This window comes from Crocodylus siamensis, chromosome 5 (assembly GCF_052110815.1).
Source record: "Crocodylus siamensis isolate JL-2025a chromosome 5, ASM5211081v1, whole genome shotgun sequence".
Classification (NCBI taxonomy): domain Eukaryota; kingdom Metazoa; phylum Chordata; order Crocodylia; family Crocodylidae; genus Crocodylus; species Crocodylus siamensis.
The window spans coordinates 179,888,209-179,903,055 of NC_143399.1; the positions used below are offsets into that span (position 1 = coordinate 179,888,209).

Below are 14,847 nucleotides of genomic sequence, written 5' to 3' on the forward strand. Positions count from 1 at the left end.
GCGCGGAGGGGAGAGGAGGAGGAGAGAGAGAGTGTGTGTGTGTATGTGTGAGTGAGAGAGAGAGAGAGCCGGGGGTGGAGCGGGCGGAGTGCGCGCGGGGAAAAGGAGGAATCGGCGGCGCGGGTGTGCGCGGGGCGGGGGGCAGGGCCCGCGAGTGTGTGCAGGCGGAGGGGGAGGGGGCGGTGGCGGGCGGGGAGGGGGAGGCGGCGGGGTTGCGGGATTGGGTCACGGGGAGGCTGACGGGCTCCGACTACACCGACACTAATTCCCAGGCCACCCTTAAGGAATGAGGAGCCCCACGTGACGCTGGCGGGGCGGGCGAACTCTGAGCCATTTTGGGGACGGTGTCAGTTTCCACTGTGTGCCTTCAGCGTTGCATTTTTTCCCTCCTCCGCCCTCCCTCCCTCCCCCGTTCCCCCACCAACAACTATGAAATAATAATAATAAAACAGAGACCAAGAGGCAGAGCAGGGGGACGAGGGGGAGACAATGGGCTGGTGGAGAGCCCATCCGGATTAGAGAGACTTTCCGCTCCCAGCTCCTAAGCCACCCAAAACGCAAACTCAGAGGGAGAGAGAGGGAGTGAGAAGGGTCGGTGGCAGCGAGGAGCGAACCCGGGTGTTTTGTAACTAAAATGAGCAGAGTGCAGCAGCAGCAGCAGCAATAAGCTTATTGCAATTGACAGCGTCTGCAGTTCATTTCAAGATGGCCGCTTGGCTCACATTCATTTTCTGCTGAACGACTTTTAACTTTCATTGTCTTTTTTGGCCGCTCCGATCATCACCCACCGGCTCCTTTTTCCGGGTATGTATAAAGCGAGGTGTCTCCTTACCAAGGGCGGGGGGCGGAGGGGGCTTGGCGGCGGTTTTAGGCCGGTTTGGGGGCTGCAAAGGGGAGCCTAGGTGTCCCCCCAGCTCTCCGTATGGGAAAAGCGCTGACAGTCTGCTCCAACCACACACACACACATATAGACACACAGCAGCAGCAGCAGCAGCAGCAGCAGCCTGTGCACTCGCTTTCGTTACGCACCCACATTTGCAAATTTTAGTTCCTTTCTTTCTCCAGATGCCTCCTAAAATGTTTCTGTGCACATGGCCCCCAAGGAGAATATTTATATTTCCAGCCCCTGCTGCCATCCCGGCCTCAGCGCCCTTTGTTTAAAGGCAGATTTTGATTAAACAGGGACGTTCATGAAATCTGGAGCTGCCTGGGTCAAGGGATTTCAGTCCTCTCCGAAATAAATGTATCTGAGGAGGCTTAAAATGCCAGATACTGCACTCATTTTATAGAGATGGGGCCAGTGGGGGGTAGCGATCCCGCTGGAGGGCTTGTTAGACCGCGGGGGACCTCAAAGAAAATGTTATTAACTTAAGTTGGACAAACACTTGTGTGAAATTTGGTGGTGTGTAAGATGGCGGTTCCCAGTTGTTTCCAATGTCTCCTTTTACATTTGTGCTTCAAATGCTGGGGTTTTTAGGCTTCCACCTGTTGGGGCAGGGCAGGGGGGACCAAAGTTGGGAACTAACTTTCCTGCAGAGACACTGCTTTGACTGTGGTTCTGGAAAGTGGGGCTGTGCGGTTTGCAGCTGGCTTTGAGGTGATGATGATGCGAGTGCAGGACGCCGTGGGGTTTGCGAGTGTTTCTGCCTGCTCTGGAACTGCTGGTTTTGTTCTGATCTCGGGAGGGGGGAATTCACTTTAGAGGCTTTGTAAAGCCTCTGAGGTGTCACGGATCTGCTCCTTGTGGTGTTCAGGGCTGGCACTAGAAAGTTAATCGTACATGTTTGTGTAATTTCATGGCCTTGACAATACAGAACTCGCAGCTTCCCCAGCTATTTACTGTAAATATTTGGAAAGAGGCAAGTAAGTAGAAAAATCAATTTTTAATAAAAGGGAAAATCCCCATTTCCCAGTGTCTAGGGGAGAAGCAGCACACCCCCCACTTCCCTACAGAGGTTAGGGAAAATCAGACGTACACAGCCAGGTCCACGTATAATATTCAGTAGTTTGTAGTAGATGGTAGCCTTTTTCTTTCCTTTTTTTTTTTTTTTAACAGGACCCCTAAAGCCAAGAGAGGCTCAGGAAATATAATCTAGTACAAGTAGTTGGCGGAACTATTGACAACACACCCCGTACACTTAAGAGAGACTTTAGGAGTAGTTTCTTGCCAGAGATACAAACTCTTGACCTGCACACCAGGTCGTGGCGACACCTACCAATTAACCTTTCAGTTTATTTTAAGGAGGCTGATTGGGTCCTCCAGCCGGTCAGTTTTAGGAAGCTGATTTTAGGGAGTGAGATGTACGTATTTATTTATTTACGTTACACTCTGCTGCCATTATTCTGTCTTCGCTGCAATGTGTGAAGCGAGGAGATCAGGGCTCCTCCGTGTGCCTTCTTGGAGGGAAATGCTAGACTTCCTACGAGTTACTACTACCTTATGTGGACATGGTGAAGTGGAAGCACAGTCATAGTGCTCGTATGGAAAATAGCTGTTGTTGCTAAAGGTAATCAAGGGTCGTCCAGCTGTAGATGACAAGTTCATGACTACTGAACAGTCCGTTTGTGGAGTGGAGGTTGATGCTGCTCCGGACGCAAAGCTGCGTGAATGAAGTTGTATTTCAGATGCAGTTTTGTTCGGAGAGATGCCAAACTGAATTCGCCGGCTTGCTACGTGCATGGGTGTTTGCCTGGCTAACTGCTCATTGACGCAAGAGCATGTTTTTGCCTGTCTTCATTTGGACACAGCCCGTGTAAGGCCTCTGAATAGTCGGCGGGCGGTCAGTGCTGGTCTCCAGGAGGCTTTCTGTGGAGATGTCCCGCGTGGGTGTGTCAGTGCCTATGTTCTCGGTAGGGGACTCCTTCGGGTTGAGCTGTGTGGAGTGTCGGGATTCCTCGTGTGACCAGCACCAGCAGGGACATCTCGAAAGGCTTTTCTGTCAGCCGGAGGATTGCGGCCAAGTGACCCAAGCGCACGAGTCCCGCGTGTGCGTGTCACGCGCGGTGTGTCTGTGCGGGCGGTTCTCGGGCAGGGGGTGGGTGTCGAGCTCGGTTGGCTGCAGCCCTTCCCAGCTTTCACAGGCAACTCACGGCAGGCTCCGAGCTGAACAAGAGCGAACTTCAGGCAATAAATAATAGGCGGTCGGGGCTGCTCCAACAAGACAAGTTCCACGGTTGAATTGAATTCCCCTCGGTTGAGGAAGAGGCTGCGCTGGCGCAAAATGAAACCTGCGTCAGCACCTTCCGAGGCATCGCCCGGGTCCCGGGAGCTCGGGCAGAGCCGTCCCCGGGCGGGCGGCGACCTCTCCCGCTGCCGCAGCCCGGCCGGGAGAGGATGGAGCAGGGCAGGCGCTGGGCGCCACACATCAAGCGGGGGCGCGGGCGAGCACGCTAGCAGGGCTCGGCGCCGGGGGCACGGCAGTGCCCGGCACTCCCGAGTTGGTGGCGGCGGGGGCTGGGCTGTGCTGTGCCTCCCGGAGAGCGCCGTGCCGCCGGCCCCGGGGAAGTGCCAGGGCAGGCGCGGCGGCAGGTACCTGTCCCCCCCGCGGCCCCTCGCTTTGTGCCGGGCTCGCGGCTGTCACTCCCCCAGGGCTGCCCCGCGCCGGGCGCCGCAGCGGGCGGCTTCCCCGCTCGGGGCGCTCGTCGGCGCTGCGGGCACTCGCTCGGCGCGGCCGCCCCTGCCCGGCCGGAGCGCGAAGCCGGGGGCGCCTCGCCCCATTGTCTCGCGCGGGGCCGGGGCACCTCCTGCCGCAACAAAGGGCTGTGCCCTGCCCGGGCCGGGGCGCGCGGGCTCCGCAGCATCCCGCCGGCAGCGGGGACCGGGGCGCGGGCCGCCGCGTGCTGCGGGGCTGTCAGCGGGGGCTGCGGGGCGGGGCGTGCTGCGTGCACCGAGCCGACGTGGAGCGAGGTCCCCGGGAGGATCCGCAATGGCCGAGGCTCGGGAGGAGCCTCCCGCGCTGCCTCCGCCACCCCGGACCTCGCCCGCCCCGCCCCGCCCCCGCCCCGCCGGGCTCTGCCGGCCGCGGAGCCCTGCACGGCCGCAGCCGAGCCGAGCCCCAGTCCCCGCCGGGCGCCCGCGGGCCCCGCTCCCCGGCCGGCCCGGCACGGCCCGGCCCCCGCCCCCCGCCCGGCGCGGGCTGCTCCTCCCGGCGGTGGCAGGATGCCAAGTGTAAGTGCAAGTTGCCATGGCAACGCCCGGGCGCGCGGAGCGGGTCCGGATCGGCCCCGAGCGCGGCGGGAGCCGCCCGCACCCCCGGCCCCGCTCCCGCTCCCGGCGCGGCCCCGCTCTCCGGAAATGCCAGGGCGGCCGCCCCAGGAGGCGCCGGCTCCCCTTTGTGCGGCGCCCGCGGAGCAGAGCCCCGCCTGCGGGGGAGGGAGAGCCGGGGCCGGGGCCGGGCCCCCGCGGCGGGGATGCGGGCCCCTCGCTAGGGACAGGCCCCTGCTCTCCTGTTGGCCGCCTCTTCCTCCCCAGCCCCCCCGGCTCGCTGCGCCCGTCCCGGCCTCGGGGGCGGGGGCGAGGGCGGGGGGCGGAGACGCCACTTCCCTGGGTCGGGGAAGCGCCGGATCTCCGCACCTGGGACACGGAGCCAACGTGTGTGCGCGCGCGTGTCTTGCAGAGCCGCCTTGTCTTAAGCAAACATGCATCGAACCACCAGAATCAAAATCACGGAGCTAAACCCCCATCTCATGTGCGTGCTCTGCGGCGGCTACTTCATTGACGCCACCACCATCATAGAGTGCCTGCACTCCTGTAAGTACCGCGCGGCCTCGCGCCCCCCCGCCGGCCGCGGGTCCCCCGGGCCGCCCCGGACGCCTCGGAGCTCTCCGGCCACGGCTCTGCCGCCTTTGTTAAAGCGGGGGGATACGGAGACACGCTCCCGGCGCCTCCTTCTCATGTAAATTGCAGCTAATTTGAGTATTTGTTTAGCTTAAGCAGCGCGCTTGTGACAATGGCCCATGTACGAGCGGGCATAGCTCAGACAATCACACCTCCTCCGCTGCAGATGGGAGCATCACCTCAGCCCCTTACTAAACGCTTCCCGTGTTTTGCTTGCAGTCTGCAAGACGTGTATCGTGCGTTACTTGGAGACAAGCAAGTATTGTCCTATTTGTGACGTCCAAGTTCACAAAACCCGGCCGCTTTTGAATATAAGGTAGGACAAAATGCTCAGGTATCTCTTCTTTTGCTTTAGAGCAGGGAGCAAGCCCTAAGTGTCCGTGATGTTACCTCGTTACCGCCCATTTCAATATGAAAGGACCTGTCCGTTTACAAGCTAAAGTTTGCCCATGTGTTCCCTTTGGGGTCTTGGCACCGCCGGAGACAAAGAAGACTTCATTGGTTGCGAAGCAGGACGTTTTTGCCTGTTTTGCATACTCTGACCCTTCCTGAGCAACGCTTTCCGCCCCTTATCTTTATCTGTCACCATCTTTTACATCCCCACTTTCCATTTGACACAGACCTACTGCAATCCAGTCTCCTATAGCTCCCGTAGCTCACAAGCATCAGCATGGGAGGAAAAAAGGGAAAAGTTAAACTGCTTTGAAAATACTCTTCCCTTTAGCAGTCCTGTTCATTGCTAGTTTGTGATCTTCTGTCTCCCTGATAGGAGTTCAACTTTTTTAAAGGCCTCCTTCCATCCTCTGGGAATATCTTATCAGTGAAATGCAACAAGCATTTGGTCAATCAGCTAGATCACAGATGAGTTCATAATGTATCCTGTAATACAAAACCGTAAGGTCTTTTTTTAGGAGTTGGCATTTAATTTTTTATAGCGTAATTTTCCTCCTTGTTTCGGAACTGATTGTAAATGAGAAGCTTTGGCTTGAAACCTCTGCTCAGATGTATGTTTTGGGATTTTGTTTTTTAGGTCAGATAAAACTCTTCAAGATATTGTGTACAAACTAGTACCAGGCCTTTTCAAAAGTGAGTAGTTAAATCAAGCGGTACCACGTGTACCTAGTATGCTTTGTCTTCCCATATAGTAACAAAGGTAAACTAAATGAACAAATAATCTGCTTTCCCATCCAGATGAAATGAAAAGAAGAAGGGATTTTTATGCTGCTCATCCCTCAGCTGATGGTAAAAGCTTCTGGTTTATACCTTTTAATAAAACTAAGGTTCACCTCACCTATTTAAAAGCAAAGATGCCTTAATATTTCCTGTTACTTACAAATTATTTAACCATAAATCCATTTCAAGGTGTAGATTCAGCTTAATATTTAAAAATGATAATAGCAACTTAAATAAAGCAATACATAACCTTATTACTGAAGTTTTCCCTTGTTGCTGAGAATCCCCATTCTTTCTGATTTGAATTTCAAAATGTAAATTATTGTGGAAATTTCTGCGCAGCTGCCAATGGCTCTAATGAAGACAGGGGAGAAGTTGCTGACGAAGACAAAAGAATTATAACAGATGACGAGATCATAAGCTTGTCCATTGAGTTCTTTGATCAGAATAGGCAAGTTCTATGAGCAATTTTATCCTTATCTGTATGTTAACAGCTCTTTTTAGTATTTGTCCTAATTGTTTCATTCCTTTTCCCCAGACTGGAACGAAAAGGAAATAAAGAGAGAGAAAAATCAAAGGAAGAGGTAAATAACCTCTCTTTACTAAAGGCAGAGTGTAGACAGAAGGAAACAATTATTTCTTTTAGAGGTTGGTGGCAAGCTGAATTAAGTATTAATATCCACCAAGATAAAAATCCTTGTAGCATATTAAGGTGTTAAACAGAGATTTACAATATGGGTTTGTAGATTTAGACAGGAATAATTTTGGCAGACAAAATAAAGACTACTGATTTTTTTTTTTAAAAAAAGGAAACTGAAGTTCTGGAGATTTTTGGGTCTTTTTTAAAGAAATAAAAGTAAAGAACCATTTGTTAGAAAAGAGAAAAAATATTTTAATTTCATTTTTTAAAAACAGGGCATTAGTTTGAAGACCTTTCTATGTATAATTATAAATAATTGATTGTTCCCAGATATTTAATTTTAGTACTTAGCACCTATTTCTGATTGTCTTCCTAAGGAATTCTAACTAGGAATCTGCCAACTGATGTTAGTCATTTATTACAATTGTACACACTCTATTGCATCATACTGTAATAGTCTATTGGTATAAATACTTTAAAAATGATGTTTGTTCTCAATAAATAGACTGACATTTTCCAAATATACTGTTAGGTGAATGACAAAAGATATTTACGCTGTCCAGCAGCCATGACAGTGATGCACCTAAGAAAGTTTCTCCGAAGTAAAATGGATATACCTAATACTTTCCAGGTACGTTGGGTGGATGGGGAAGTTTGGGGTTTCTTTTTTTCCTTTTAACAGTCCTCCTGTGCTAAACTTCCCCTGCTGGCTGACTCTCTCTTTAAAGTGCCTTTCTGATTACTTGTTTAATTCAGACCCAGAGAATAGGCATTTATAGGGTGCAGTGTGTCATGTTTTGGTAGGCATAAGAAAATATTTTGAAGTCTCGCAGAAGCTTTTTGTTTCTGTTGTATTCCTTTGAATTTTAGTACTGCCCTCTGCAAGTATTGAGGTATCAGGAAATTGTTCTTCAGAAAAGGTTATTTAAAAGAAAAAAAAGTAATTCTGATATTTGTTTGTCATCAAGGAAGAGTTCTTCCTTGCACTGCAGCTTTAGCATCAATATTTTTAAGTCTCTGACAATATTGCTTTCAGATCATTTTCACTCTGAATAAAAGCTGCCTGCTTCGAATTATTCTTTTCCTGATACTTATTAATCCAAAGATTAATGTCTTACATAGATCGATGTGATGTATGAAGAGGAGCCCTTGAAGGACTACTATACACTAATGGACATTGCTTACATTTATACTTGGAGAAGGGTAAATACCTTCTGTATCTTCTCCTCTCCTGCTGTAATCGTTCGTGGTTCAAAGAGTGCTTACAGTGTGTTTTCTTTGCTGTGCAGAATGGACCTCTTCCTCTGAAGTATCGAGTTCGACCTACTTGTAAAAGAATGAAGATCAGCCACCAGAGAGAAGGCTTAAATAATAGCGGGGAACTAGAAAGTGACTCTGGGAGTGACAAGGCAAGCAGCCCAGCAGGAGGCATCCCCTCCACGTCCTCCTGTTTGCCTAGCCCCAGCACTCCGGTGCAGTCTCCCCATCCTCAGTTTCCTCATATCTCTAGTACTATGAATGGAACCAGCAGCAGCCCCAGCAGTAACCATCAGCCCTCCTTAACCAACAGAGCACGGAAAACATCAATAAATGGCTCGTCAGCAACTTCCTCTGGTTGACACGTTCAGTAAGACTCCCGAAAAAGAACCCTGATTTATATAGATCTCTTCATGCCATTACAGCTTTATAGATGCAAATTCATGTGACTATCGTCCAAATCGCTTTCTTTTGTAGTGACACCGACCTTGGCTATAAAAGAGGGACTAAATGACATTGTTATCTGAAATGACAGATTTTTCCATAAAGAATTGTCCCCAGAGGACTGGGAAGCAAGCAACTGTGATGTGTTCCGAGTGCCTCGGAAGTCTCCAGAAGTGGATATAAACGTTGGGACATAGTTTGTTAATCCAGACTAACTCCTACATTACATTCTCTTCAATTGTTATTGTTATGATGCTGTTTTGTGAACCTGTCGAAAGCAAGTGCTTTTTCATCTTGGAATTCAACAAAACGGAAAGGATATGCATAAAACAATGCATATATGTAGCCATGTCACTGTGAATAACAACTTTGCGTATTAGCCATTTTGATTCTTATGTTGCATCCTTACTTCTCTGTTGCTGCGCAGAACTGATCAAAAGGAACATAAACTTCAGTTTTACAATCTGTATGCCTAAAAGCGGGTATTACCGTTTTATTTACTGACTTGTCTAAATGATTCGCTTTTGTAAGAATCAGATGGCATTATGCTTATTGTACAATGCCATATTGGTATATGACATAACAGGAAACAGTATTGTATGATATATTTATAAATACTATAAAGAAAATATTGTGTTTCATGCACTCATGATAAGGTTGTTAACTTTCCAAACTGGTTCGACCCTTGCAGATGCCTCCTGTTTGAGCTTTGCTGATACTGCAGAAGACACTTCTCCTGTGACAGCTACAGTATTGGGAGAGCAAACTTAAGTCCTAGTTAATCTGGCAATCTTAGAAGGATTTTACTGTCTTTGTCTTGTTTCAAGGAATATATTTTTACTTTTACACGAGGATATTCATTTGTTTGGTTAAATGCTGAAGTGAAGAAGAAAACTAAGGGACATGAAGGTAATTGACCTGTTTGATTACAGTTTTCTTATTTGATGTGAGGGGATTGTGTTTTAAAAGCACATGGAATCATTATAGAAGCCATAAAATATTTGGTATAAATTTTAAGAAACCAGCAAGTCGCTGGATGAAGGCATTTTATCTAAATTTTGTTTTAATACATATGTATATGGTACTGTACTAACTTCATTAAATATAACAGGTACTTTAATATTTCCAATAATTTGTGGAGAATGCCTCCTCTTTAAGGGCCTGCAAATAGGAGCATTTTAATAGAGGCTTCTAAAGGTATTATTTTTTAACTAGAAAGAAAGACCACTTTCAACAAGGTAGGAACAGCCCCCAATCACTTTTCAGTTTGTGGTTTGCTTTGGTCGAACTTCGTGTGTGTTCATCACCCATCATTTATACATTTGTGAGGGTGCTTATACTATATGGATATTGTTTCATGTTTGTACGGAAAATTGTAGTTAAACATTTCATTGTCTCCGGTCTGCAAAAGAAGCACAATTCTATTGCTTTGTCTTGCTTATAGTCATTAAATCATTACTTTTGCATATAAATTGCTGTTATTTGTCCTGCTTGTTTTTATAGATCAGATAACTGCAAATCCTCCACAAGGTCGTTGCTTATTGATGTATAATGTCTTGTTAAACAAGAGTTGATATTTTTTCTGTAGTAAACATGTACAGTTCAATTTCAGCAGTTAAAAGTTCACTTTTATATATACGAAAAACTTTTCATTTATAGTTGATCAAAGAAATAAACAAATAAAGGGGATACTTCATTGAAAAATAGCAAATGAGCTTTGTCGATCCTATGATATCAAAGGACAAATAATTTGTTTGCTCTGGTGGACATCCTGCTTGTGGGTATAAAGGGTAAACAGTGGGTCTTACAGTCGGAAATTAACACACAATGGTATGTCCATTTATTTCAGATGCATGTATCTTAAACAAGTATTGTGCCTTACTTGTTTTATCTTGAATAGGTCTTGGGAATTAAAAAGCTGGGTAGTCTCTACTTTTTATAAAGAGCATTTGTTTTCCTTCATTTCTGTCAAAGCCTTGCCCACAGAAAATAGTAGTGGTGGAAAGAATGTAACTATATGGTGGCAAGTACAAGATTCTGTCTCTCCTTCTGTGGATTGCTTTTTAAAAACTTTAATGGAAGAAATTATTTTTTAAAACGTAAAGATAAGTCTCCATGAGACTGAACTGTGTATTTTGGCATGATTCCCTGCACTACATAAAATATGAATTAATTCGCACAAAGCCCAACATTGAACCTAAAGCACGAGATAACACATTAATCAAACTAAGCTTGTTTATTTTGGAACTAGATCAATAATGTCAAATGCTGCAATAAAAACAGCTAATATTGATATTTACGACGTTTGGGTGAAGGATCAGTGCAACGAAATGTGAGTTGGATAGTTCCTTTCAAGATTTATTAAATTGCTGCAGTACTTTCGACTTCCCTTCACCCTGCCCGTCTAAGTAAGATAACCACCTCGAAACGCCGGGCTTACACGGGTATAGAGTCCTTCCAGATGTTTGTTCTTCTCTAGAAACCCTTTTGCCACGTGCAGATGGTATTGCGGCGCGGGGAAACACTGACTTTATTTGGAGAAAATAATCCAAGATAGACTCTTGGCGTTCAACGGGCAGAGGTGCTAAACCGTCCTCCTGGTTTCCAAAGGTTGTTCTTTGTACATAGGCTTGAGGAGAGCTGTAGGTACATCTTTAAATGACTCTTCATTGCCTGTGAAGGCGCAATAGAAGTTTACGTAGTCATACAGCAAGGAGCTTCGTGTATTCAAGTTTCTCAAAGATTAGTTCTCTCTATCAGGGAAGGAAGGCAATTACGTGCTCCATAAAACTGTATTTGCGGTGTAATCACGTTTACAACCCAACCTGCCTTGTCCACGGGCAAAACGTTGGGCAGGCTAATTTTGTGTGCCTGAGAATAGCCGTTTTCATTGTCTGTTGGTCTAATACTCGATTTGAGTTCACGGGCCGGCGGCTCCAGGCTTTCTGTTGTGTCCATGCAGAATGTAGCTTGGGAGTGAACTCCCCTCTTGATCCACGGGTTTGACAATGTCGAGGGGTGCGTATGTGTGACAAGCAGCGTTCAGTCTTCTCACGCGAGAGGCATAGCTTAGAGCAACCATTTAATTATCTTTCAATAGGCCAATACCAGTATCAACGTAGAGCAGGTCCAGGACAAACTACAAGGAGTCTTTACTGTTGTGCAAGAAGATGGATATTAGCAAGAAGCTTCTTTCATTCCCGTGCCAAGGGGCCGGGAAAAAGACGGCGATCGTTTTTAGAGGACTTGGTTCAAAGAAGCTTTTCTTCGGCTCTTTAGCAATGAATGAGCCATTGAGACTCTGTTGTTTAAAATTCAAAGGCAGAGCGACAGACAAACTTCAAGGTAAAATGGGGACATCTTCCCTTTCCCCCCGCAGCTGCCAGAGCTGTATCTTCTGTCATTCCTCTCCGCATACCATCTACCCCACGACGTATTTCTTTCGCCAGGAATTTCTAGTGATCAGCCCAAGCCGATCTTTCCGAGACTTTCAAAGACCGAGATTTAGGCAAAGCTTGGAGAGAATGGCTTCTTGCAGGTCCGCGGCTTGCGGCCAAGTCTGCCTGTTAGCACCGATCCTGGATGCCCCTTTGGTATCCCCCGGTCACACGGCTGCGTTGTTACCTGCCGAAGCTCACCGACCAGTCCTGCGGCTCCCTCCCTCCCTCCCTCCCTCCCGCGCGGACTCCTGCAGTTCCGACCTGAACCGCCACGCTGCCGCTCGGGGACCGGGCGCTCCTGGCCCTGCCAGTGCGGCGGGGCGGCCCGCCCAGCGCAGGGGCGAGAGAAGCAAGCGGCACGTCTGGCAGCAGGTCCCGGGCCGGGGTCTGAGAGCCGACTCCTTGCGAACACCTCCCGTCCTCCCAAAGTTCCCACTGTGAAATTGCGAGGCGCTGTTTACGCAGAGAGAAGTGTTTCCTGTTTCCGCTGTTAATTTTTAACGTTCTTGCTTCTACTCCGGCGGCTCGAAGCGGATTTCCTTTATTTTTACTAAAGACAGTATCTTTTTCTTCATGTTTTCTAAATAGTTCCCAGACAAGGAATGCCTTTGCAGGGGCACCGGTAGGCATGTCTAATGGGCTGGAGACAGCAAGCGCTGCAAGTCTGCAGTTGCTGCCGGGCTATGACAGTCCCCGGTGACAGCTGCTTTGTGCCTTAAGAATTCAAATATTGCAGGACCATTCCGACTTCGTGACCCCCCCCTCCCCCCGGGTTGTCCCTTGTACTCTCTGTCCCGGAACCCAGAGGAGGATCCCAGAGGACCCACGACCCACCCTTACACCTTCCAGGCGCGGGACCGCGGTCTCCCAGCGCCGCCCAGGCTCTCGATCCCTTTGCCGATGTCATGAGCTGAAGACTGACGTGCGTTTCAAACTGTGAAACCGAGGACGTCAAAAGGAGAGCCCGCATCACCCCGCACCCTGTTCCCGAAAGGCAGGAAGGAAACTCCCATCCGCTCTGGCGCGTGGCAGCCGGGCCCTGCCTTCAAGCCCCGGGGCAAGGCGACAGCTCTGCTCCGCAGCAGCCCGCGGCCGGCGCGGGACCGGACTCGGGGTGTGGCCAGGCGCCCGCTGCAGGGAGCAACCGGCCGGGCCCCGGTGCCGGCGCTGGGCGGCCCGCGAGGCTTTCCCTGCTGCAGCCCGGGGGAACCGAAACCGGCGTCGGCAAGTCCCGCGGAGCCGCCGGGACGCGCTGCCCTCCCCGCGGAGTCGCTGGCGGCCGAGAACGGGCCCGCGGCTGCTGCACCGGGACCCGCGGGCGTCCGAGACGGCACCCGCCCGCCGCAGGGGGCCGCGGGCTCCGCTCGGCATCTGCACCGCTTCGCACAAAGCCGCTGGCGGCGGCGGCAGCGACTCCACGCCGAGCAGAGGCCATCTTGCGCCTGCGCAGGCGGCAGCCTGCGCCGCTGCCGCCGCCGGTCCAGCGAGCCTCGTGGCGCTGCGCGGGAGGCTGCAGCGACGGGGCGGCCCCGGCGGCGCGTCGTGCTGCCCTCGAGGCGCCGCCACGCCCGGCCGCGGCCGCGAGGGGAAAGGCGGGGCCCGGGGAGCCTGCCCGTGCGCCACGCCGCCCCCGGGGAAGTGCCCCGCGGTCCCCGCGAGCGCCCGCCCCAGCTCGGCCTGCGGCCCGGCGGGAGCCGGCGGCAGCCCCGGCGAGCGGGCGGCGCTGCCCGGGGTCTCTGCCACGGGCGCGCACAGCCGAGGCCGGGCAGGTTGGGGGCTGGGGCGCTGCCCCTCGCCCAGGCACGAGCCGCGCAGCCCGCACCGCCCTCCCCGCCGGGCACCCGCGCGGCCGTGGCTGGCAGCGCCTGAGCCTGGCTCGCTCTGCCCGGGACAGCGCCCCGGGGACGGACCAGCCCTCGCAGACCGGGCGGCGCCGCTCCCTGCTCCCACGTGTTTCTTCCCGGGGCGTCGGGGGCCCGGAGGGGGATGCGCGCCCGGCTCGAGGGGACGGCGCCCGCGGGGCCAGCGCGTCCTGTGTCCGCGACTGGCCCCCTCGGGCCTCGCTTCCCGCCCAAAATACCTCTGGCTTTCCAGAACCGCCGAGAGGGCCCTGACGGCAAGTCCGCACCGGCGGTGACGCGCACCCTCCAGCAGGGCGGGGAGCGCCCTTCCTCTGCCCGCGGGCTGGCCGGCTGCACGGTCGGGAGGCTGCATGGAGGGGGCCGCTGCCGCCATTTGCCGCCCGTAGTTTCATGCTCGTTGCTGAAGATCGCACCTCGCGCGCCGAGACAAAGGGCTGCGTTTGCATGGCTGTAAAAACGCAGACGCGGTCCCCGGGGCCACACGATGCTGTTCACCGACCCCTTCCCCACCGCGGGCTGCTGCCGGCCACGGCCCCGCCAAAGACACCCCGGCGGCGGCATCTCAGCTCGCCCCCCGCCCCCCGCAGCAGCGATGGCTTCCTCTGGTGCTATCAAACACGGCAGTGAAAGTACAGGGGAGCGGCTCCAACCCCGGATACCCGGCAATGCTCTTTCCTTCGTGTCCTGACCTTTGCTGCAGTCGCAATCATTGACATTTCCCTCGCACTGATGTTTTTAACTCTTCACTTCTGACTGCGGGGGGGAGGGGGGGGATCGTGAGGCGCCTTCTCCACTCAGGCAGGTTTTGAGTGGCGACAAAACAGGGGGGAGGGACAGGGGAGGCCTCTGGAGCGGACAGACGGGCGCGCTCCCCCCGCAGAGCGGCTCGCAGGGCAGGGCCCCTCCGCAGGGCAGTCCGCGCCGCATCTGCACAAGGGGGAGCGCCCTGGGCCGGCCCGGCTGCTCCGCAGGACAGGGGAAGCCCACGGGGTAAAACAAAACAAAATAACACGAATCAGGCGGGAGCTGCCGGACAGGGGTCCTGGGAGCCGCGTCCGACTGCCCTGCGCAGCCGCACCCGGCCGCGGCGACCCGGCCCGGAGCAGGAGAGGCGGTGCCCGGCCCCGGCCCGCACGCTGGCCCCGGCCCCGAAACCCTGCCCTCAGAGCCGGGGCGGGGCGCGGGGTCCCGCGG

The 14,847-nt window shown here is 52.4% G+C and overlaps 1 protein-coding gene across 2 annotated transcripts; it reads left to right on the plus strand.

The window, feature by feature from the left end:
- The first annotated feature begins 229 nt into the window (after positions 1–229).
- Positions 230–10,271, plus strand: BMI1 (BMI1 proto-oncogene, polycomb ring finger). 2 transcript variants are annotated; one of them, XM_090047309.1, is made up of 10 exons: positions 230–804; positions 4,617–4,750; positions 5,057–5,153; positions 5,868–5,923; positions 6,029–6,079; positions 6,353–6,461; positions 6,549–6,594; positions 7,183–7,281; positions 7,773–7,853; positions 7,940–10,271. In XM_090047309.1, exons 2-10 carry the CDS (start codon positions 4,639–4,641, stop codon positions 8,267–8,269), a joined length of 981 nt encoding a protein of 326 aa, XP_089903435.1. In that variant the 5' UTR covers positions 230–804; positions 4,617–4,638; the 3' UTR covers positions 8,270–10,271. The 2 variants fall into 2 exon arrangements, with proteins under 2 accessions (XP_089903435.1, XP_089903436.1); XM_090047310.1 differs by lacking the exon at positions 230–804 and adding an exon at positions 4,053–4,168.
- Positions 10,272–14,847: the final 4,576 nt, after the last annotated feature.